Below are 25,645 nucleotides of genomic sequence, written 5' to 3'. Positions count from 1 at the left end.
AAGCTGCAACATAGCAGTGCTTAGAATTACTCTCAGTGCATCTAGCCATAACAATTTAATGTTCAACTACATCTGTGACCTCCAGGGCTGGCACACTGCATTCTCAAACGTTTCACTCTTCACACTATCCTAAGACTGAAATCACATTTTCAAATAATCATAATTTTATATTTCTCTTTTGCCCCCACAATGAATTTATATTTTCATGAATCTATAAATTTCCCCTAAGACTGAGTCTATGTAACTCACAGCACCAGCCAGAAATGACATGGTGGTGCCAGATTCAGATAAGCGAGTTGAATAATCTCCAGAAGTGACCAACACCTGCTCCGAGTTCAGCTTTGAGAATGTCTTTTGTCTGCAGTTCTACCATTTCACTTTCTACAGCAGCACGCTGAGTAGGGCAGAGCAGAGTGAGTTGGAGAGATGACACATCGATGTGGAAGGGGTTTCCAATAAAGTTGAAAATCTCCTCATTCACATCCTTGAATCTAGATTCAAATCCCCCCATCAGCTCTTCCAAAACATTCACATATCCTCTGTGGCTGAAGTGCTGTTGCAGAGATGGGTCATTTGTGATGACAGCTCTGAGTTTGGGGAAGTTAAAAAAATTCTCTGTCAGGTATGTACAGGACATTTATTTTGTTCTGAAATGCTCTGATTGCATTCGGCATGTTGCTTAGAAGCTTATCTCTTCCTTGAATAATAAGAAACTAAGGGATTAAAAATATTATTTTGCAAGAGTATTTGGGAAGGAAGAACAAACTTATCTGTGAAAATTCTACTATGGATAGACCCCAAACAGATTTTTATAATAAGTAAAAACAAAAACAAAAAAACAAGTCTTTTTAACCTTCGGGGGATGTCAGATAGGATTTTAAAGGAACCTCAACATTGCCAAAAGGTTTGAAAATCAATTTATTACATTTATTGTTGAATCAATTTATGGAATCCTCGATGAATGAAAGTAGGCTATCACTTACAAAAAGGAATTGTACCGACTCAAAACTATGAACTATAGTGTAAATACAACCTAATTATAATAAATACAATTTCAGGGAAGACAATTGGACTGCATTTTATATGATGGGGGGGGGGGGGGGGGGCTAGAGAATGGGTAAGGGGCGCTGGCCCATAAAAGGTTGAGAACCACTGCCTTAAATGATATCTTTAAATCTGAAACCCTTTCCCTTTCCACACTGACCACATATGAATGGCTTCTGTCCAGTGTGAAATCTCATGTGGTAATTAAGGGTTTGTTAACATCTTAAACTCTGTCAAACTGGATCACATGTAAATGGCTTTTCTCAAGTGTGAACGCTCATGTGGACTTCAAGGTTTCCTTTATGTTTGAAACTCTTTCCACACTGTTGGCAGGTGTAAGGCTTCTCTCCAGTGTGAACTCTCATGTGCCTTTCAAGGTTTCCTTTATGTGTGAAACTCTTTCCACACGGTTGGCAGGTGTAAGGTTTCTCTCCAGTGTGAATTCTCATGTGGACTTCAAGGGTTCCTTTATGTTTGAAACTCTTTCCACACTGTTGGCAGGTGTAAGGCTTCTCTCCAGTGTGAACTCTCATGTGAATTTTAAGGCTTTCTTTTCGAGTGAAACTCTTTTCACACTGTTGGCAGGTGTAAAAGCTCTCTCCAGTGTGAACTCTCATGTGGGCTATAAGACTCCTTTTTTCACTGAAACTCTTTCCACACTGTTGGCAAGTGTAAGGCTTCTCTCCAGTGTGAACTCTCATGTGACTGTTAAGATTTGCTTTATGTGTAAAACTCTTTCCACACTGTTGGCAGGTGTAAGGCTTCTCTCCAGTGTGAATTCTCATGTGGATTATAAGGTTTCCTTTTTCACTGAAACCCTTTCCACACTGTTGGCAGGTGAAATATCTTTTAGTTCCTGTCTTTTTAGCTCTTTTTTGCGAGGAAGTCTTTTTAGCCTGTGTCGATCTTTCTCCAGCCATGAAATCATGTTTATCATAAAGGTCTTTCTCTTCTTCCCTTTCATTAAGTTCATGACTTGCCTCTTTCAATTCCATGTGATCTAGGGCAAAAACAAACATAAAAAAATGACATTTAAAGCATTGATAGCAGGGTATAGGGTAGTATATTACACAGTGGGTACAGAAATTATTCAGACCCCCTTACATTTTTCACTCTTTGTTATATTGCAGCCATTTGCTACAATCAACCCAGCACCCAATATTGACAGAAAAAACACAGAATTGTTGACATTTTTGCAGATTTATTAAAAAATGAAATATCACATGGTCCTAAGTATTTAGTAGAAGCACCCTTTTGATCTAATACAGCCATGAGTCTTTTTGGGAAAGATGCAACAAGTTTTTCACACCTGAATTTGGGGATCCTCTGCCATTCCCCCTTGCAGATCCTCTCCAGTTCTGTCAGGTTGGATGGTAAACATTGGTAGACAGCTTTTTTCAGTTTTTAACAAATTTCCATGTGTGCGCTGAGGAGAGGCTTCCTTCGGGCCATAAAGCCCCGACAGGTGGGGGGCTGCAGTGATGGTTGACTTTCTACAACTTTCTCCCATCTCCTGACTGCTTCCCTACAGCTCATTTACCATTTACATTTAATCATTTAGCACACGCTTTTATCCAAAGCGACTTACAAAAAGGGGAGAGCAATAGAAGCAACGGAACAAACAAGGGCAACAACATGAATGTGCTGTAAGAAGTCTCAGTTAATCGAGCACAGTACACAACATTTTTTTAAGACAAACAAACAGAAAATTTAATTGGATAGTTAAGTTCTATTCTTTATTGGTCAGGTGCAGTTGGAAAAGATGTGCCTTAAGATGCATTTTGAAAATGGCTACAGACTCAACTGCACAAATTGAGATCGGCAGGTCATTCCACCAGGTGGAAACGATCCAGGAAAATGTTAACAATTCTGTGATTTTCTGTCAATTTGTGGTGCTGTGTGTACATTAATGAGAAAAAATTTACTTAAATGATTTTAGCAAATGGCTGCAAAGAGTGAAAAAATTAAAAGGGTCTGAATACTTTCGGTACCCACTGTATAACCTATCCTATCCTAGGGATCAGGAATGGGCAACTTTGGTCCTGGAGGGCCACTGCCTTGCAGAGTTAAGCACGTTCTCCTGTCTGTTTTCCCACATAGCCCACTCTGAAATTAGCCCGGAGGTCCTGTATGTTGGGCCTAAATGTCCTGTATGTGACTTTCCTTGAACTGTTTATTGACTGCTATGCTGATCTAACAACTGACTAAGGGTTGTATACTCAATTTCATTATTTAAATGTAGACACACACACAATAGAGCAATGTCGTCGTCATGTTCATGCGTTGCGGGACACTGTTTTCCCCAGGCATGTCTATGGGCAGTGAGATATAAACGCTTAGCAATGACAGTGTTTAGTTTGTTTTGCCAATCAGGTGTGTGTGAGTAAAACACCTTTAAATCTGTCAGGAACATCTGTGTGTATGCATCTGTAGATTATATAGCAAACAAATCATTATATTAACCTGTGATACTGTAATGGGAGATGCGAGTTAAAAACAGTAGTTAATTTTTTCAGGATTATTTGATGGTTAGAAAAAAAAAACAGCATTAATCTTAAATAGAAAGCTTTTGTAACTGTTAAAATGTCTCTCTTGACACGTTTACTGCATTGTTGCTGAAAAAAAATATTATTTTCCTAAAGGTGGGGTAAGTGCTTTCTGGTAACCGTTGTTGATATTTCAAATCACCAAAACAAACACGGCCCTACCCCCAAAAGGGTCTCGGCCCCATTTTGATAGCTCCGCCCCACACATACGTTACCCAGGCAACGATTAAGTCAGAATCTGTGTAACTAATACAGGTCGAATATTCAATGAATAAGTCACCCCTTCCATCACAAAAACACAAACCGTTCTTGTGAACAACTCGATAGAACATGAGCACGACACTCCAACTGACGACATATTACAATTATGACCAGATTAGAGTTATAGCGATCACAAAAACACAAACCATTCTCATGAACAACTCGATAGTACACAAGCACAATAGTGCAGCTAACGACATATTACAATTATGACCAGATTAGAGTTATAGCGATCACAAAACACAAACCGTTCTCATGAACAACTCTACAGTACACGATAACTACAGTCCAACTAACGAACATATCACAATTATGACCAGATTAGAGTTATAGCGATCACAAAACACAAACCGTTCTCATGAACAACTCTACAGTACACAATAACTACAGTCCAACTAACGAACATATTACAATTATGAGCAGATTAGAGTTATAGCGATCACAAAACACAAATTGTTCTCCTGAACAACTCTATAGAACACGAACACGACAGTCCAGCTAATGAACATATTACAATTATGACCAGCTAAGGGTTATATAGATCATGAAAAGAGGAAACAAACATATATTAGGAGTATAGTATCTTTACTTGTCAGACACATTATGTGAGCTGATGCTTGAAGCACACAGGGAGATTTAGATGCTCCATACGGTGTGGAAATGAACGGGTCTTTATCATCGCTGAAATGAGCCAACACAATATGATCGCAAATGGACAAACAAGCGAACATGATACACGAGCATATTCAAGTAAAAGCCAGCATATAATAGGCTAGTTCTCGCCTATTGTCCGTCATGTGTGACTCGTGTGTTTTGAATAATGACGTGCACAAAGCGAGAGCGAGCGCTCTTCTCACCATCATTAGTAGACACGCCCCTTACCTGCTGATTGGCTACAAGTTTGATATTGCACTCGGCCCTTTTTCTAAAACGGTTTTGAAATAACACTTACCCCACCTTTCACTTTTCTCAATTATTAATAAAAACTAATACCCCCAAAATTTGAATGGTAGTGTGTATAATTCTACAAAAGATTTAGATGGTTTGTGTGTAACAATTGACATTTATTTCTATGACGTTAAAATATTTTTTTACTAAATTGTGGATTAATGAGTTAAGCAAATCATATGTGTTTATATTATGGCTGTCAACATTAATGTGTCAGTGCATGTGATTAAGTCCTCAATGCGTTAAAATAATTTAATGCAAATAAATTACAGAAGTACAGGTGCTCGTCATATAATTAGAATATAATCAAAAAGTTTATTTATTTTACTAATTCCGTTTAAAAAAGCAAAACTTGTATATTATATTCATTCATAGCACAGACTGGTATATTTCAAATGTTTATTTCTTTTAATTTTGATTATTATAACTGGCAACTAAAGAAAATCCCAAATTCAGTATCTGAGAAAATTTGAATATTATGAAAAGGTTCAATATTGAAGACACCTGGTGCCATACTCTAATCAGCTAATTAACCCAAAACACCTGCAAAGGCTTTAAATGAGCTCTCAGTCTCGTTCTGTAGGCCAGTGGTTCCCAAACCTGTCCTGGAGGACCCCCAGCACTGCACATTTTGCATGTTTCCCTCATCAGACACACCTGATCCAACTCATCAGCTCATTAGTAGAGATAGCAAGACCTGAAGTGGGTGTGTCTGATAAGGGAGACATACAAAATACACAATCATGGGGAAGACTGCTGACTTGACAGTTGTCCAAAAGATGACCATTGACACCTTGCACAAGGAGGGCAAGACACCATGTGGTAGAAAAATGTGTACAAGCAATAGAGATAACCGCACCCTGGAGAGGATTGTAAATCACAAAACCCATTCAAAAATCTGGTGAGGATTCACAAAGAGTGGACTGCAGCTGGAGTCAGTGCTTTAAGAACCACTACACACAGATGTATACAAGACATGGGCTTCAGCTGTCGCATTCCTTATGTCAAGCCACTCTTGAACGACAGCCATAGTCAGAAGCGTCTCGCCTGGGCTAAAGACAAAAAGGACTGCTGAGTGGTCCAAAGTTATGTTCGCTGATGAAAGTAAATTTTGCATTTCCTTCGGAAATCAAGGTCCATGAGTCTGGAGTAAGAGAGGAGAGGCACACAATCCACGTTGCTTGAGGTCCAGTGTAAAGTTTCCACAATCAGTTATGGTTTGGGGTGCCATGTGATCTGCTGGTGTTGGTCTACTGTTTTCTGAGGTCCAAGGTCAACGCAGCCGTATACCATGAAGTTTTAGAGCACTTCATACTTCCTGCTGCTGACCAACTTTATGGAGATACAGATTTCATTTTCCAACTGTATTGGCACCTGCACTCATTGCCAAAAGCAACCAGTACCTGGTTTAAGGATCATGGTATCACTGTTCTTAATTGGTCAGAAAACTTAATCCCATAGAAAATCTCTGAGGTATTGTGAAGAGGAAGAAGCGATATGCTAGACCATGGCTATTCAAATCTTACCCTGGAGGGCCAATGTGGTGCAGAGTTTTGCTCCAACCCACACACACCTGTGATTTTCTAATGATCCTGAAGGACTGATTAGCATGTTCAGGTGTGTTTGATTAGGGTTGGAGCTAAACTCTGCACCGCATTGGCCTTCCAGGGTAAGATTTGAATAGGCCTGTGCTAGACCCAACAATGCAGAAGAGCATACACTATCAGAGCAACCTGGGCTCTTGTAACTGATCGACTCCATGCCACGCAGCATTGCTGCTGTAATTCTGGCAAAAGGAGACCCAACTAAGTATTGAGTGCTGTACATGCTCATACATTTCATGTTCATACTTTTCAGTTGGCCAAGATTTCTTAAAAAAAGAAAACTTTTTGTATTGGTCTTAAGTAATATTTAAATTTTCTGAGTTACTGATTTTGGGATTTTTCCTTAGTTGTCAGTTATCATCAAAATTAAAAGAAATAAACATTTAAAAATAAATAATATAATTAATAATTTAATATACAAGTTTCACTATTGCCAAGGTCCATGTGGAGGGTTGATCATGACCATTTCAGTGACCTGTTGCACAAAGCTGGTTTCAATTGTTACCCAGGTAAATTCGAGTAAGTTTGAGCAAACGCTGGTTTTTCGGGCTCAAGAAGGTGGATTGTTTTTATCAGTGTTCATCACCATGGTAACTGACACTACACAGCTAACCTGCTCTGGAGCAGGTTTTATTCTGGGTTAGAGATCGTAAACCCAAACTGGACCAATCAGCAGCAAGTAAAGATGCAATAAAGCCACACCCCCTGTATTACATAGAAGGGGGGAATCTCCTCAGCCACCACCAATGTGCAGCATCCACCTGGATGATGCGACAGCAGCCATATTGCGCCAGAACGCTCACCACACACCAGCTGATTGGTGGAGAGGAGACCGAGTGATGAAGCCAATCATTATATGGGGAATATTAGGAGGCCATGATGGACAGGGGCCAGTGGGCAAATTTGGCCAGGATGCCGGGTTACAACACTTACTCTTTATCGAAGGATATCCTGGGATTTTTCATGACCACAGAGAGTCAGGACCTCAGTTTAACGTCTCATCCGAAAGACGGTGCTCTTTGACAGTACAGTGTCCCCATCACTATACTGGGGTGTTAGGACCCACACAGACCACAGGGTGAGCGTCCCCTGCTGGCATCACTAGCACCTCTACCAGCAGCTACCTGGTTTTCCTAGCTGGTCTCCCATCCAGGTACTGACCAGGCTAAGCCCTGCTTAGCTTCAGCAGGAAACCAGTCTTGGGCTACAAGGTGATATGGCTGCTTGTTTATAATGAGAACTTTAGAAATAAAATTTTGCATCTTTTTCCCTGTAATTGGCTATTTGCCACACGTGTCACACTTTCAGGTGCATGCGCTTTAGAGTTAATCGCGAACTCTGGATTAAACCTGAGTTGACAGAGAAAGTTTATACCAAGCTTTGAGACACAGTTGAACTTGATCTAAACCAGGTTGGATTTATCTGGATTTGTCAACTCTAAACCTACTCTGAAACTCAGAGTTTGTTCAGCTAGCTTTATGCAACAGGCCTCAGGACAGACAAGCAGAACAAGACAGTGGATTCAGTCTATTAAAGGTGTTTGTCATTCCTGAAACTTTGCAGAATGAGTGCAAAAGCATGAATAAGACCATTCTTTCACATTGGGAATGTAGTTCAGACGACAGAAAGCGAGCAGTGCAGCCATTACAGTGTGATCGAAAGCAGGATTGAGGACATTCACAAGACATTCTTCAAAAATATCCTTTATTTCTGTAGAGATGGAGATTTGAATAAGGATCGAATGACTGAACTCGAGTTCAGCTTTGAGAATTAAACCAACCTGTTAGTTCCTCAGTTTCTTCTTGTTTCAAACTGAGTACATTTTCAATCGTCATTTCTTCATTCTCCTCTTTAATAAATGCCATCTTTATGGTAGTGAGTAATGTGGATCTCAGCCACTTCTCCAGGGGGTTTTCTGTGTGTATGTCCTGTTTAAAATGAGAATAATTAGAACCGAACAGAAAGAAAAAGTGAGTCTTAATCAGCTCTAGTTCAATATCAGCACAGTCTCAGTCACACACAAAGTCACACTCAAAACTAGCACTACAAATTAATAATGAACACAAATTATACAAACACTATATATTAGGGCTGTCAAACGATTAAAATATTTAATTGCGATTAATCGCATGGTTGTCATGAGTTAACTCGCGATTAATCACAATTTAATCGCAGATTTTTATATGTTGTAAATGTATCTTAAATTAAGTTTGAATTAAGTTTTTAATACTCTAATCAATATGGGTATATGGACAGATATGCACGCTTTATGCAAATGTACGTTTATTATTAGTGAAACCATACTTATTCAATAATTATCAACAATACAGCATGAAGACTAGATATTTATCGAAGAACTTGTTCATGTCTCTTAAGCCTAAGCTTAAAAATTCAGAATAAGCAGGGATTTCTCTCATTTAAAGAATATAAATAAAGGTAGTATTACTGGCAGTTTAGTTCAGAACAGGGCACAGTTCATATGCAAAACTGGTAATGTGAAAGCTGTCCTGTGGACCTGTGAGTGCACCAGAACCACACCATACCTGGAGGAGGTCCATATTCTACGAGTAGAAATATAGTGCGGCCCCTTTAAGAGATGCGCGTTCACTATTACACTGCCTGTATTTTGCGTGTGCGCGCCGAACAGTGCCGCGATTCACGTGAACAGTCTGAAGAACACAGACTCGGGAGAGCTCTTGTTCAGAAAAGTAACATGTGCAAGTAAGTGGTGATGGTGTCAATGATTTACCTCGGACATGAGCGAGAATGAGCTTCAGTGTATTCGCGCATTGCGCTCTGACTGAAGAGAATGTGCTCAATGTAAACACACTTTTCTTCCGACCTGGAGTCTAATATGGTTAAACAGAAAATATGGTAGCTTATAGGCAATAACTGCACTTTTGGTTTAGAATATTAATGTTAATCATTTCCCTATTAATGTTTGCTGCTGCATCCTTTACATCTTTGGCTTATCTCAATTCTCCAACTACGGGCTATGGATCAAACAGAAAATGCGCGCTGCTTTAATAAATTTAGTGTCGTTAAAATGCGTTAACATATTATTAACGTTAACTTTGACAACCCTACTATATATATATATATATATATATATATATACACATTATATATATGTCCTTCTAAAAAAATTAGCATATTGTGATAAAGATCATTATTTTCCATAATGTAATGATACAAATTTAACTTTCATATATTTTAGAATCATTGCACACCAACTGAAATATTTCAGGTTTTTTATTGTTTTAATAATGATGATTTTTGGCATACAGCTCATGAAAACCCAAAATTCTCAAAATATTTCATCCGACCAATAAAAGAAAAGTGTTTTTAATGCAAAAAAAGTCAACCTTCAAATAATTATGTTCAGTTATGCACTCAATACTTGGTCGGAAATCCTTTTGCAGAAATGACTGCTTCAGTGCGGCGTGGCATGGAGGCGATCAGCCTGTGGCACTGCTGAGGTGTTCTGGAGGCCCAGGATGCTTCGATAGCGGCCTTAAGCTCATCCAGAGTGTTGGGTCTTGCGTCTCTTTCTCTTTCTCTTCACAATATCCCACAGATTCTCTATGGGGTTCAGGTCAGGAGAGTTGGCAGGCCAATTGAGCACAGTAATACCATGGTCAGTAAACCATTTACCAGGTCGTGCTGAAAAATGAAATCTTCATCTCCATAAAGCTTTTCAGCAGATGGAAGCATGAAGTGCTCCAAAATCTCCTGATAGCGAGCTGCATTGACCCTGCCTTTGATAAAACACAGTGGACCAACACCAGCAGCTGACATGGCACCCCAGACCATCACTGACTGTGGGTACTTGACACTGGACTTCAGGCATTTCCTTCTCCCCAGTCTTCCTCCAGACTCTGGCACCTTGATTTCTGAATGACATGCAAAATTTGCTTTCATCCGAAAAAAGTACTTTGGACCACTGAGCAACAGTCCAGTGCTGCTTCTCTGTAGCCCAAAAGTGTCTTGACCTGGGGAATGCGGCACCTGTAGCCCATTTCCTGCACACGCCTGCGCACGGTGGCTCTGGATGTTTCTCCTCCAGACTCAGTCCACTGCTTCCGCAGGTCCCCCAAGGTCTGGAATCGGTCCTTCTCCACAATCTTTCTCAGGGTCCGCTCACCTTTTCTCGTTGTGCAGCGTTTTTTGCCACACTTTTTCCTTTCCACTGACTTCCCACTGAGGTGCCTTGATACAGCAGTCTGGGAACAGCCTATTCATTCAGAAATGTCTTTCTGTGTCTTACCCTCTTCACTTGAGGGTGTCAATGATGGCCTTCTGGACAGCAGTCAGGTCGGCAGTCTTACCCATGATTGCGGTTTTGAGTAATGAACCAGGCTGGGAGTTTTTAAAAGCCTCAGGAATCTTTTGCAGGTGTTTAGAGTTCATTAGTTGATTCAGATGATTAGGTTAATAGCTCGTTTAGAGAACCTTTTCATGATATGTACATTTTTTGAGATAGGAATTTTGGGTTTTCATGAGCTGTATGCCAGAATCATCAGTACTAAAACAATAAAAGACCTGAAATATATTTTAGTTGGTGTGCAATGAATTTAAATTATATGAAAGTTTAATTTTTATCATTACATTATGGAAAATAATTAACTTTATCAAAATATGCTAATTTTTTTAGAAGGACATGTATATATATATGGATTCTTAGTAGGACTAGTTGTTAAAGATCCCTAACTTTCAGCACAACAATTGAATGGGGATGTCAGCTTGTATGGGGTGAAATTTGGCACAGATCTCGTGGTCCCACCCGTGCGACACATCTTCAGTTGTGTGCCCGACCTCATTGGGTGTTTCGGCCACTTATCACAAGACACCCTCTGCCGGGGTTGGCCCACCACGGGTTGATCAGACCCAGGTGTGTGTCGCACGGTGGTGGCACCACGCGATCATTTGGCAGCCCATGTTGCGTCCATACGTTTCAGCCATATCCAGTGACTGCTCCGTTCCGCTGCAGTGGCTAGTTCTTTGATTGCCTTCCGTTGGGACTGCCCTCTGATCCCTACTTCCTTCAAGAGCCTTGTGGTAGAGCTGGCTACAAAACCTCTGCATCCCACCTCCACTGGCCACACCTTCACGTATATATATATAGGGTTCTAGAGTGTGACCAAAATTTGTAAGGGTGCAACTAAAAAAAAATGATCACGATTTCAATTCAAGTGTTCGTTCTTTAAATAATTTGTTTTAGTTAGTTATTTGATGTTAAAAAAACAGGGGGTGTGATGTAACGATTGACAACTGAAATCGATGGTTTCTCTGAGTGCAGTCACTGTGGCCCTAACAGACTTTTTTCTGGATTTTCAGGAGGAGATTGGAGCTTTAGCTTTAAATTCTACATTTTCATAACTGTTTATTTCACACCAACGTAATTAATTGTGACCCGTCACAGAAACTAGAGACACAAATTGGCAGCTCTAATTTCAAGCAAAATGAAAAATATCGCTTTTTTGCAGAATCTATTAGATGAAATCACCAAGAAGCCTCTCTGTGTTTGAGATAGTGGTATTGATATATTTAAAAGCGTACATTTTGAGGTTGAAATCGCCTTGTTTTTTCAGTGTGTATTTCTATAGTGGCTTTTGTTAATGCCCAGCCCTCCAAAAGACATATGGCTAATTATTTATGCAGCGCTCTGGGCGGCTCTAGAGACAATCTGAGCGACGATGAAAGCGGCATAATAAGACTGAATAACACCCCTAATCTACAACTGAGCGAAGATTAGGACGAGGGAGAATGTATCGGACTGGCGTCAGACGAGTTGGACCGTAAGATGTCACAGGCTATATCGATAGTAACATTTGACGGGGATAAAGACAGAGAAATGGGGAACATCTGTAACCATGGCTAAAATGCAGGTGTAAGGCCGCATTACATCAAGTTTGGGTAAGGCTAATGTCATTAAGTTTTGACGCAAATCGATCAGAGGTTTGAATCCGCCTTTTGCCACACTCTCTACTCCCTTTTCCCATCACATATCAGATCGGAAAGGTATTTATTTTCAATAAGAATTGAGAAAATATTAGAAAAGTGGAAATAAAGCATCTAACATGTTTAATAATAAGTGTTTCTCGGTTAGAGAGTGTGGCAAAAGGCAGATTCGAACCTCTGATCGATTTGCGTCAAAACTTAATGACATTAGCCTTACCCCTACACTATAGCCACGGGTACGGACTTCACCCATTTCTCTGTCTTTATCCCCGTCAAACAGAGGCACAGTATAGGAGGCAACGAGATCTGCATAAATACTTTTCTGTTTCTTATGGGGTGAGTTTCCATAAACACCATTGTTTGTCGTTTTGTGTTCATTCTAAGAACACACACACGTTCTCTCATGTTTAGACCTTCCGATATCGACCTATTGTTCTTATCTGTCGTTTTAATTGTAATCGTTAGAATTGTATCACTTTACTATAATGGCCTTTTAGATGGTAATGTTAGCATCTGCTATCCTTTATTATTAATATGCCGTCCGATTTATCCCGTTGCATCTGTCGTACCTAGCAACCATGCAGCTTTACAGGGGGTGTGGCTTATCTAAATGAGATGTAAATGAGCCCTATTGTCACTCCCAGCAGGTGAGAACCATAGACCGTAAAAAAATATGGACGACTCGACATCATCCGTTTTCGCTTGCCAGATTTGAAGCTTTTAGGCGGCCTGCACAGCGCGGACATCTTGGGACCGAGTCTGCGCAGTAGCGATTTCGGGACCGGAGTTGCGCAGTAGAGCGCAGGAAGTAGAGCAGGAAGTACAGCTGCAATATCAGAAGCCCGCCCACACTCTCACGGATGCAGAACAATTAATTATGTTGGTGTGAAATAAACAGTTACGGAAATATAGAAATTAACGCTAAAGCTCCAATCTGCTCCCAAAAATTTCGAAAAAAGTCTGTTAGTGCCTCAGTGACAACTTCACTCAGAGAAGACGTCGATCTCAGCTGTCAATCATGACGTCACAGCCGTCGTTTTTATAGCATCAAATAACTAACTAAAACTAAACTTATTTTAAAAACGAACACCTGAAATGAAATCATTGTGATGATAACTGCCTTCAGTGACATAAAAATTTTATATACAGAATTGTATATGTTTGCTTTGTATCTTTCTGAGGTAAGGCAGTATTCTTAACGCAATATGTAATCTGCTTACATACATTTATTGTGACTCTTATGCAAAAAAAAATTAGTTAAAATTTTTCTTCTTCAGGTTTATACATAATACAATAATTATAGCCAATTTATTACGCTTGGAAACAATATTTTGCATTTATAATGTCACACAATTTATCTAACAGTTTAAATGTTTCTTCATAAAAACATTTGGATTTTTGAAAGGGGGTCCCTCATAAAAGATTCATTGTATTTGGGGGTCCTTGGGATCATAAATTTTGAAAACCCCTGCATTAGAAAACACAGAGGGGCGGCTATACTGGGACCGGTCACCGGGGGGCGATCGAGGCGCGAAAGCTTGAGTAAATGAGAGGGAGACTGCAGGCTTGGTGAGAACAGCTGAGAACTGCACAATCTTTAGAGGCTGTTTTATCTTGTTCAAACTTTTCTAGATGCCTACATTCAAATAGCTGCAACTTCTCCAAATATTATCAGATTTCCATGTGTTACACATCATTGGAAAGCTTGGAGACCTGGTGAATAACTCAAAACTCACCAGAACCAACTTGTGTCCCTACTTTCTGTGATTGGTCACAATTGTTCTTCATCTGTGACAGTGTGGGCAGGATTTTGATACCGCGGCCCTACTTTCTGCTTTTAACAGCACAGACTCTGCGGAAGAGAATGAAGTTGCGTCGTCCATATTTTTTCTTACAGTCTATGGTCCTGAGCAGCAGAAAATCGGTTATGGCAATCAGCAAAATAAATGCAAGAATACAGACAACAAACAACGAAAAGACATATAGACATTTTTTTCCATTAAGTTGTCCGGTTCCTGGACAACTTAATATTCCTAACTGGATATAGTTAGATATCGTTAACACAGAGCATTTGACAGGGTAAGCTGCTTCAAACTATATGAGAGATAGGTTACTTGTACTGACAGACAGATAAATACTTGCGCTGTTTAATGCTTTTGAAATGTGGTGTTTTCCTCAGTGAATCTCTTACATTTCACAGGTATATTCTCCATCTGTTATTGTAAGAAAGTCATGCAAGTATGTCCATTAGCTGTTCGGAGAGGACCAGCCTTCTAAAAGTACATCTCTGCTAAACGCAGGATTCTGTGAATGAGTGCCAAACAGACGGAGCACAATAGAATAGGAACGCAATAATTCTGACTAAAATATACATGTTTCTAAAATACTTGTTGGACAATAAATGTTCCATATGTGGGACTTTAGACTTACAAGTAAGTATATTTGTATGAAAGTGACCATTATAATGGGGTATAAATATAAAATAGACATATCTAAAAATAAAACATCTAGAAACAAATCAATTGTTATTCATCAATTGCACAAAAGCAACAAATACAATTAAAGCTGCGAGCAGCATTTAGCGGTGTTCAAGCATTTAAGGCCTTTAAGCACACAAGCATCAAAAGACATTAAGTTTTATTTAACAAGATTTTAACCACTGAAAAAGATCACTGGAAAGTTAATTTACAGCCAATATAGGCAATTTACCATAGGAAAGCATGGTTTTTCAAGCTTTTTAAAAGTTATAGCGCCACCTAGTGTCCGAGGTCCATACTTTACATGCGTCATCAGCATGTTGTCACATATACCTAACAATTTTCGTGAACTTTTAGTTTTCCCTTAGGATTTATATTTTAGTCTATTTTGCCACACCTCTTTTCTAAATGACCCTGTTATAGTCATCCAAAAGCAAAAGTTCAACTTTTTTTCAATAATTTGATCTAGAGAGTCCAGAGAATTGTTGTAGACCGTTTGGTTTTTGATCGGGCAAAAGTAGGTTTCATAATCACAAATATTTAATTAATGATTTGATTGACAGCAATGGTTCTAGATATATAAAATTTTAAAATCTAAAGCGAGTACAGATTTCAAAGCGTTCACCAAAACCATGTGTTTTGCATTGATTTACCATATAACAAAGTTATCATAGTTGGTGTGCCACCTACAGGCCTTTTGGATGAAGTGTAGCTTGGTAAAGAACACGCAAAATGGCCATAACTATATTACTATTTTTTATAGAATAATCGTGATTAATAATCGTGATTACAATTTTGAGCTAAATAATTGTGATTATCAGTTTAATCATTATCGTGCAGCCCTAGCGGATATAACCTGTAAAATTAACGTTTTGCGCTGAGGACATATTCTTTGCGTACAGAGAGCAGACCCAACTAATCGATAATAAGAAATATTAATGATGTTCAGTATGGGCCAGTTCAATCAGAAACAAGGAATGGCTACTGGAGGGAGGTAAAGATGCGACAGGTGAGTGAAGAGTCAACCATTATATTCTGGTTCAGATTGAAGATTAAATTAACATTAAAAGAAATTGTTCTCTTTGTAATTTGTTTTAATCAGATAAATCACAGGTGTGTAAAATCTATTATTGAAGTCAGTAAAGCAGAACATCAGTCAATTCTTTTCTGTTGCTTTTTCTATGATAAAATATTAACAGGTTAACAGCTCTCAATTTAATTTGATGGGGTTTTACACTTTTCACACAATGTATAAAGTAGATTCTCAAAATAAAACACACTGTGTTCTCTCTTTCAATTTGAGAAAAGTAATTTACAACAAACCCTCAAACTAAATATAATATTCAATATAATTCAAATGTAAAATTAAATTAAAGTAATTAAATATTTGATTTGACAAAACATAGAATATAATTTAAAATTTGTTCCAATAAATCACTTTCCTTTCAAAAAAGTAAACGGCACATTTAACAATATGAATTGGAAATACAGAAACAAAATGAATCGACTCTGTTGAACGAATTAGCGAATGAGTTTGCAAATCAAATGCAAATCAGTTCAAACTGTGCATTCACACCGCCGTCGGCGAGAGCGGCGCGGCGCGTCTTTGACAATTTGGGCGTCGAGGAGAGTTGAAATCAGCTCAACTTTATGGTAATGAGTTATGACGTTGTTCGGCGGCAACCGATTTGAATGTAGAAGTGCTGCGCTTGAGAGAAATCCAGAGAAGGCAGGCATATAAACTTTGGTTCCAATCACATTAGTTCCCAAGCAAAATGTAAGAGAAGTTGACAATTGCTGTGCGAGTTTCCCTATCATTTATGATGAGATCATTCATAGTGATGTGTAATTTGTTAACAAGTCGCACAACACTATTTTATAGGCGCTAGAACGCTCATTTTTCAGCGGGAATGCAATTCATTCTTACTTTCACATTATAACGATTTCATGAGGAAACCTATTATAGATTATACCCTACTTGTGGTCAGTCTATCCATCAACATGCTTGTTTGATTTGCGGCGTCTTTAAAGGGGTACTTCAGCGCTGGGAAGATGAATCTGTATTTAAACTGGGTCATCAATGTAGTAGAAATGTGAAATTATTTTTGTATTTGGTGCCTTCTAGACTGAGAAAAGACAGAAAATGTATTTTTGTCTCATGGGGATGAAAGACTACAATTCCCAGAATGCTTCGCTGCCCTGTGAGGTCATTCCCAAAGCCACCTGTACTTTGGCTGAGTTGAAGAAACTACAATTAAAACCTGAACGTGTCTGTTCAATATAATGAGTGAGTCACCGCGCGAGTATCACAGCACTGAGCACTGACTGCACGAGTGATGAGAGCTGAGGTAATCGCGACTACACTCGCGGCATACATTCGCAACGCGAGTTCAGTCTGGCGCTTTTCAGGTCATGCCTTTGCAAGCTTAACTTTCATAGAAATTAATTTGAGAAGTTAAAACACTTACATTGCTTACCACAGCTCCGTTTAAATGAATGCCTGTAGCTGCAAGCTGAGCTCTCCCTGCAAGCTGAGTGTTATCTCCATCCCCCATGCGCGAGTTCAAAACATGCGGAAATGGCTCCCTCTGCTGGCTGTAGTCTTTAGCCTTATTCCAAACATTCCTCCTATGATGCAAATATCGTCAATTTGCATCATAGGAGGAATTTTTCCAGAAATAAAATGCATAAATCTCTTGTCTCAGGGGGATATGAGGGGGGAAAGCACAATCATTTGAATATACTCCAGGGTTTCTACTGATACAAAGCCATTTGCTAATCGCTGAAGTAACCCTTTTAAAAAAAAAGTTACAGTTTTAAAAAAAGAAAAAACATTCAATCTACATCAGAGCGGCAGCGCGTCCACGAAGCTTTCTACAGTGTTGTTGGCAGGGCGGCAAGAGCGAATTTTGACGCTCTCGCCGGCGGCGGTGTGAACGCACGGAAAGAGTTGAACTCTTTCAATCAGTCAAGTTCAAAAAATAGTCTCTCCTTTTTGAAAGCAAAAGTTAAACAAATTCAGCGAAATTAAGTTTTTTGTATCCAAAAAAACATTAAAATGTATAATTCTCCTACCAGTTGCCTGAGCCTGTCTACAAGCGACTGCACTGGCTGATAAAAGGAGACAGGTCTGACTGCTGACAGTTTTACCTGCGCATTTCGTCGTGAGAGTTTTATGTTGTCGAGATCCTTGATATGGTGTTGAATCGATTTGTCCTACTTTGTCAGATTCTTCTACCTCCCATTAAAACAGTAGGTAGCACAATTCAACAGTGAAAAATGCTACCTATTATGTGCTACCAGCAGGAGTTACAGTGGCCCAGAACGGTTCGGAACTGCATTCCGGCCCCTCAGATAAATTATTACAGAAATAGATCCAGCAGTCACAGTACGAGAGCAGCTGGATCTTTTCACACAGTGCTGACAAACTAGTTAATTAATTAAAATTAAAAACTAATTAACCAAACTAATTAATTTGAATACAATCGCAACATCGTGTGTACAGTAAAGGCTCTGTGGCGAAACTAGCTGAACCAGCCCGAATAGCTCAGAACGTGTAAAGTGAAGTGTTGAGGTAAACTGTAGACTGCCTACACAACTGTAATAACGGTGAGCTATGAGTTCACCAAGGTCTGGAACTCAGTAAAATAATTTCAACCAGATTAGGCATAAAGTAATGAATGTGTATGTACATATTGTGAGTAAATTTATTAAACTCATTTATAGTGTTCGTATCGTTCAATCAATCAACTGTATTTATATAGCGCTTTTACGATGAATTTACAATTGTTTCAAAGCAGCTTCACACTGTCAAACAGGACAATATTGCAACAAAATTAGATTTGGCTGTAGTCTTTCTGGAGAAAACAGTTATGTTATCAGCTTATTTTAATTTATCATAGAGTTAGCAGATCAGTATTATAGTTTATATATTTAAATAAGACCTAACTGATTAATTTTATTTGTATATTTAGTTAAATAACTTAGATCATAATTTTAGTGTCCCCAACTGAGCAAGCCAAGCCAAAGGCGACAGATATCCTTCAGTGAATTATCTTGTCCAAGTATAAAATATAGGCTAAATGTCAGTTAACCACCCTGTTTACTTTCTTCACTGACAGATGAAAATGAAAAGACTATCCGCCAGAGTTCAGCTGGCAAGAGGAGGAGAGAGAGATAAAAAGAAAAGAGTGATGGAAATGAGTGATTAAAGGGATGCTTCACTGCTTTTTTAAATTAAACTCTGTTATTCCCTTAACTAAGCCGAGTTGATACACAGCCCTCTCGTCTCAGTGTGTGCGCTTAATCCCTCTGACGCGCAGTGACGATCTGATAGCATTTAGCTTAGCCCACTTCATTCACTATGGTACTAAACAGAGATCAAGTTAGAAGCGACCAAACACCTCCACGTATTCCCTATTTAAAGGTGCCATAGAATGAAAAATGTAGTTAACATTGCCATAGTGAAACAATAAGAGTTCAGTACGTGGACATCACATAGTGTGAGTCTCAAACACCATTGCCTCCTACTTCTTCAAAAACTCCACAGAAAAAAAAATCCTTCTTAACATAAACCCAACGGTGACGCAAGCGTTGAGGATCATTTATATGATCCCCCCAACATTAGCATATGTCCAAACAAGCCGAATCTAGTGATGGTAAACAAGACACTCGAAGATAGCAAAAACGGCTCTCATGACACCTGGTTGAGGTTTATTATAATCGGATACCACAACAAATCGTTCGTTTGTTCGGCCCATTTCAAGCAAGCTTCACTCAGCGTCTTAAACTGAAGAAAGGGGCAATTACAACTCTATTACTGCAAACAGTAATTTATCCACTTATTGACTAGTAATTAAAATAATTTTTTAATTTAGTAATTAAAGTAATTTATCCACTTATTGACTAGCTGTTTAAACAATTTCTGATTAAATTGAAAGTTTCTTAGAGATCGCATTGTCTAGATGACGCAAGATGCTAGTACAGTAACAAAAGAGAACTCCAAGTACGATACAAAACTAAATAGTGTGTCTAATGACAAAGGTTAATATTATTTTGTATTACAAAATACAACCGTAGATACAGTTCACTCGATCCTTCCTAGCAAACGTCACCTTTTCCACCATATAAGTTAAAACGATAGTCAATGGAGATTGATAAAACGTAGCTTACTTGTTTATTGTTTTCAGATCATGCGCGTGAGAGAGAGCTTGCGTCCCAGATTGCATGCGATCACAGCTCCATTGATTGGCACAGATCGCAGCTCCATTGGTTGCCAGATTGGACATGTTTAGGTAAAACACCAGATAGTATACGTGTTCTTTTCACAGAAAAGCTCTGTTTGGGGGATTTAATTACTGAAATCTGGCAACCGCAGGAACACAAGCTCATTCTCACACACGGATGATCTGAAAACACCAAATAAACAAGTAAGCTGCATTTTATCAATCTCCATTTGAGATGTTCTGCTTAAAGTGTCATTCAGTCAGTCTGTGTTCTGTCAGGACTCACGAGCCGCTTCGATGGAGACAGGGGTAGCTGCAGCTTGGAGTAATGGGCGTGGCAAGAGGTAGGGGCGTGGCAGGAGGTAGGGGCGTGGTGAGAGGTTTCTCATTGGTCAAAGGAGCTTCCTCCTGGCGACTGCGTTGGCCAATCAGCAGTAACCTTAGTTTTACTATCGTATGAATCAGTGGAGGTGGAGGAATGAGTTTTGACTTGAACACAAGCCTTTGATGACAAATTCAACTGACATTTTAAAAAACTTAATTGTAAAAATGACTATTGAATAAATGTTTTTTGGATAAAATGTTGTTTGTTTTGCTTACTTGATTAATGTCACTTAAAAGTAGTTTATTAAACCGGTTTTACTTCATTTTATATTATATGATGAGTGTTTGATCAAACACGTATGTATATGTATGTATATATATATATATATATATATATATATATATATATATACCTTTATACAGCAAAAAGCAAAAACATTTGCTTTACCATTATTATAAAAATAATATTACTTTTAGTTTGTATGTAGCCTACTTTAAATGAAAGTACAAAATTAGTATGACTTTAATAGTGTCAGGAGACATTTTTATCTTTAAAATAATAATTAGTTTTTTAATAATTTTTTTAATTTATTATTTAGTTCAAGTACAGACATTTCAAGTTTAATGCAATAAAAACGATGAATACAAAGCATTGTAAATACAGCTCAAAATGTGTAAATCAGAGAATAACAATAACAAGTATAAAATGAACAATACAAATAAATACACAAATATAAGTTTATGAATTAAGGTAGAAAAATTATTGTCTTGTGATCTCATGTTTGAAAGCGTTTCAAAGTGTGAGATCAGTCTTCTAAAAGGTAATATAGGAAGGTTCTTTCATTTGTGTCATGCTTATAAAACTTCAGCAAAATAATTTAATTATATTTTAAAAAATCCAGAAAAATACGGGTTTAGGAAACAAAGTAAAATGCCATGAAGTTCTAAAATCTAATACTTGGAAATTCTATTTTAGGAATATCTATTTTAAAGTCAGTCCCAATTTGAAATAGAAAAAGGGCAATACAAAAATAAATGTTTAATATATTCAAGTGATGTGTTAAAAAAGTGCATTTATCACAAACAGTATGAATGTTTTTTTAATGATTGACTAAAAAAGTCGCGGTGGTGATGACGTCACGTAACCCGCGCCATACAGAAGGTTTCGAAGGTAACATACCCTGCGTCTCAATCAGCTCCCTAGTTAACTAGAGTGAAAGAAATGTATTTTGTCTTATATAATTATTTGTGTAGTTATAGTGATTCAGTTTATGGCTCGCTTTTATGCGGATAAAGGAAGCTTTTCGCGTCCTGGTCATAGACTGTAAAAAGACGAGAAGACCTCGCGGCACGCCCCATACCTCGCGGCACGCCCCATTTCTTTCCGACCTCATGGCACGCCCATTGCTCCAGTCTGCAGTTACCTCTACTTGCTTCGATGAACAGCTGCACCGCTGTGAGCTGCTGAAATAAGCCAATCAGAGCAGAGCTCATCATTAATATTCATGACCCTTCCAAATAAGGCAAAAACAGAGCATTACATCCTAGGGGCAATTTATAGGTTTGTAAATGGACCTGTAAAACTGTATCTGGACAATTTTTGCCCTTAAATAAGACACATACCCTCTATGTATATATCAGAGAACAATTTAACATATTGTTTCAAATCATTCTAGGGCACCTTTAAATACAGTTACAAGAATAGTTGAACGATCAAGTATGGTGACACAAAATAAAACGTGGTGCTTTTCTAAGTGGATTAAAAAGAAGAACTATAATGTATGGCAGAATAGCACTTCTGAGAGTACTTTGACTCGACACAGTAAAAAGTCCTGGCTGAAAAATTCTCCCTCACATCTCCCCTCCCCCCTATTGACAGAAATGAGAGAGGGAGGGCCTACGAGTTCTTATATCGGGTTTTAATCATTTTAATGCCTCCCATTTAAATGTTTGAATTTACATTGTGAAAAATATGGTTGTGACGCAGACGTGCATGTTATTTTAACATAGTAACGGTTTGCGTGCTCACAAGGTTTGCAAAAAGTAAGCAGGCTAAAACATTCGAGGTTAGAGCCAGGCAGACGACAGTATGAAGCATCATTCCGCATAAGATGGGCTTACATTTGGAAATATATTACATCTACATTTTAGTGGTAATACATGAGGTGTTGATCATCATCTTTCTTTTTTATTGTTAGCACTACCTCGAACTAAAGTGGCGTCTCTTCGGAGCTGTCATTTTCTTAAATGAGCTGCGGCAACGTTTCAAATGAGCTTCTTACGCTAGACAAATGCCTTTATTTTCAACGCGATCACCTTGTACCCAAACCATTTCGAAAACTAAGGAGCCAACCGGCTAATGAGGCTCTGTGGTCAGTCAAGAAAATGTTTAGTTTTCGCCATCCCTATCCTGAATACCTGTTTGTAAACGACTGCCTCATTCTTTAATGAATCAAGTCGTTTGAATGAATCATATGAATTTATGACTCATTGACTCATTAAAGGGGGGGTGAAACACTCAGTTTTTTATAATTATATAAGAAAGATGCGCTGTTCCGAGTCTTTCCGAAAAAAGCCGAGCGGGTGGGGGCGTGTCGTGTGAGCGGAGCTAAATAATGACGTGTGCAGCAGCGCGCTGCAGTGAGGAAAGTGATTCGCTCTGTGAGGAAAGTGATTCGCTCAGTGAGGAAAGTGATTCGCTCAGTGAGGAAAGTGATTCGCCCGCCGCGTGAGGAAAGTGATTCGCCCGCCGCGTGAGGAAAGTGAGTCGCTCTGTGAGGAAAGTGATTCGCTCTGTGAGGAAAGTGATTCGCTCAGTGAGGAAAGTGATTCGCTCAGTGAGGAAAGTGATTCGCCCGCCGCGTGAGGAAAGTGATTCGCTCAGTGAGGAAAGTGATTCGCTCAGTGAGGAAAGTGATTCGCCCGCCGCGTGAGGAAAGTGAGTCGCTCTGTGAGGAAAGTGATTCGCTCAGTGAGGAAAGTGATTCGCTCAGTGAGGAAAGTGATTCGCTCTGTGAGGAAAGTGATTCGCTCAGTGAGGAAAGTGATTCGCCCGCCGCGTGAGGAAAGTGAGTCGCTCTGTGAGGAAAGTGATTCGCTCTGTGAGGAAAGTGATTCGCTCAGTGAGGAAAGTGATTCGCCCGCCGCGTGAGGAAAGTGAGTCGCTCTGTGAGGAAAGTGATTCGCTCAGTGAGGAAAGTGATTCGCCTGCCGCGTGAGGAAAGTGAGTCGCTCTGTGAGGAAAGTAATTCGCCCGTCGCGTGAGGAAAGTGCTAATACAGATCGACCGCCGGCCTATCAGTGGGTAAGTCAGTAGCTACTGGTTATATCACCTGTTTAGCATCCTACAAGCCAGCGCTTTGATGGGCGTAGCCTGTTGCTTTCGCTCTCTCCCTCGCTCTCTCTCACACGCTTCCGGTAGAATTGTCCGTAAGGCCCATACAAGGAAATTCCGCCCCCGTTAACGTCAAAGGGGACGCATGATCTCAAAAAACTTGCCGAAACTTATGACTAACCGGAAGTAGTATTTTTGACAAAGAAATACTCCCATCAAACGTCCACCTTAACTTTTGAAACTTTGTCTATGTTTAGTATGGGATTCCAAGTCTTTAACAGTGTAAAAAGATCAGTATGCATGAAACAGCATTTCACCCCCCCTTTAAGACTGACCTGCTGCCACCTACTGGTGGTTTAGTTTCGCATACTTTTTAACATTTATTTTCTTTATTCAAAAATACAAATCTCATAACCTTACTTAAACCAGTTGTATTTTTTCTGTGTAAATTATTTAATTTGATTGGTAACAGCCCTATAGTGTCTTATTTTAATTTAATGTACAAATCAAATTTAATAATATAATATGAAACCTGAAGCATAACTTATATTTAATAAGATTAGGGGGGAAATACCCTTTATAAAAGGTAAAATATCACAAATATGCAGATTTAAAATATGTCAAAGGTGACTGAACACTGGTGAGAATATTACCTCAGAATAATTAACAACACACACACACACACACAAATCCATTTACTTGTCCGAAGGACAAGCACATAACCATGCTTAATGACGAGCCCTGACTTGGTGCCCCAGGGACACTCTTGTCCCCAAAAGTATTGCTATACCACGATACTCAATATGTTGTCCCAATGTGAGTCTTTTCCCTGTTACACCTACACAAAATTTGAGGTTTCTCCCACCTGCCAAATCCCACTTTAACCTCTGGCTAACAGCATCATATTCATGTGGTTTGAGGCTTTTTTTAAACATCCATACCCACCCCTACCCTAAAACCGATGCAAAAAATAAATAAATAAATAAATAACGGCAGGAACAACAATAACCGTAAGATTCTGTTTTAGGACAGAACAGTCGCCAATATTTAAAAATTAAATGTGACAGCACAGATTTTACTGGATAAAAGGGGGAAACAGTGGAACAGCCGAGTGGAACAGGAGCGTAGGCAGTTTACACACAACACTTTATTCATTATTAAAAATACAATTCAACCTCGTAAAACACATTATCCCCCTTTTATCAGCCAGTGCAGTCACACGTAGACGGGCTCACGTCAGCAAGGTGAACATTATGATGTTTAATATGAAATATTAAAACGTTGAAGATGTTTTCTATCGCTACAAACAAACACAAACCTTTGCTGAGGCGAATATCACAGCAGACGGAAGAGCGCGACGCAGCCTTATGACGTCACATCACCACACCAAAATAAAAGTCCCGTTCACACACTGCTGAGTCTACATTCACAGAAGTGCACACACTTACAAATAATAAAAGAGATGACATAAATTCAGAGTTGAATGTATTGGTAAAATACATGTTGTTCCATGATGTGCTGAACATATTAGGAAGTAGTAAATACTGTTCAAGGTTAAACATTTATATAATATAAATTATATATTTAAATGCATAAAATGTCAGTGTTTTTTTTTCTCCTGGGTCTGAAAATAAGTGTAACAAGTGTCTTACAAGAGTAAAGTTTGTAAAGTTAGATGTAACACATATACTGCAATGGTAAATTAGAATAGTAGACCAGTATCAGAAAAACTAAATTCAGCTCAGGGAGGAAAATTTTGTGTTTAAAGGTGCCCTAGAATGAAAAATTGAATTAACCTTGCCATAGTGAAAAAATAAGAGTCCAGCACATGGACATCACATACTGTGACGCCCGTTTCGCACATACTCCGTCTGCAGTGCGTGTGCGTGTTGCGTGTGCGTTGCAGGATCCGCCTGCCCTT

The 25,645-nt window shown here is 38.9% G+C and overlaps 1 protein-coding gene across 4 annotated transcripts; it reads right to left on the bottom strand.

Moving 5' to 3' along the window:
• Positions 1–1,075: 1,075 nt before the first annotated feature.
• Positions 1,076–25,140, bottom strand: LOC137047635 (gastrula zinc finger protein XlCGF8.2DB-like). Of its 4 annotated transcripts, XM_067425462.1 has the most exons (4): positions 14,556–14,673; positions 14,101–14,216; positions 8,184–8,331; positions 1,076–2,044 (listed from the first exon to the last, which is right to left on the bottom strand). In XM_067425462.1, exons 3-4 carry the CDS (start codon positions 8,266–8,268, stop codon positions 1,308–1,310), a joined length of 822 nt encoding a protein of 273 aa, XP_067281563.1. In that variant the 5' UTR covers positions 8,269–8,331; positions 14,101–14,216; positions 14,556–14,673; the 3' UTR covers positions 1,076–1,307. The 4 variants fall into 4 exon arrangements, with proteins under 4 accessions (XP_067281563.1, XP_067281554.1, XP_067281546.1 ...); XM_067425453.1 differs by lacking the exons at positions 14,101–14,216; positions 14,556–14,673 and adding an exon at positions 25,043–25,140; XM_067425445.1 differs by lacking the exons at positions 14,101–14,216; positions 14,556–14,673 and adding an exon at positions 17,310–17,585.
• Positions 25,141–25,645: the final 505 nt, after the last annotated feature.

This window comes from Pseudorasbora parva, chromosome 2 (assembly GCF_024679245.1).
Source record: "Pseudorasbora parva isolate DD20220531a chromosome 2, ASM2467924v1, whole genome shotgun sequence".
NCBI lineage: Eukaryota > Metazoa > Chordata > Actinopteri > Cypriniformes > Gobionidae > Pseudorasbora > Pseudorasbora parva.
Note: the sequence above shows the minus strand (reverse complement) of the source record. Positions and strands in the feature narration are given on the sequence as shown.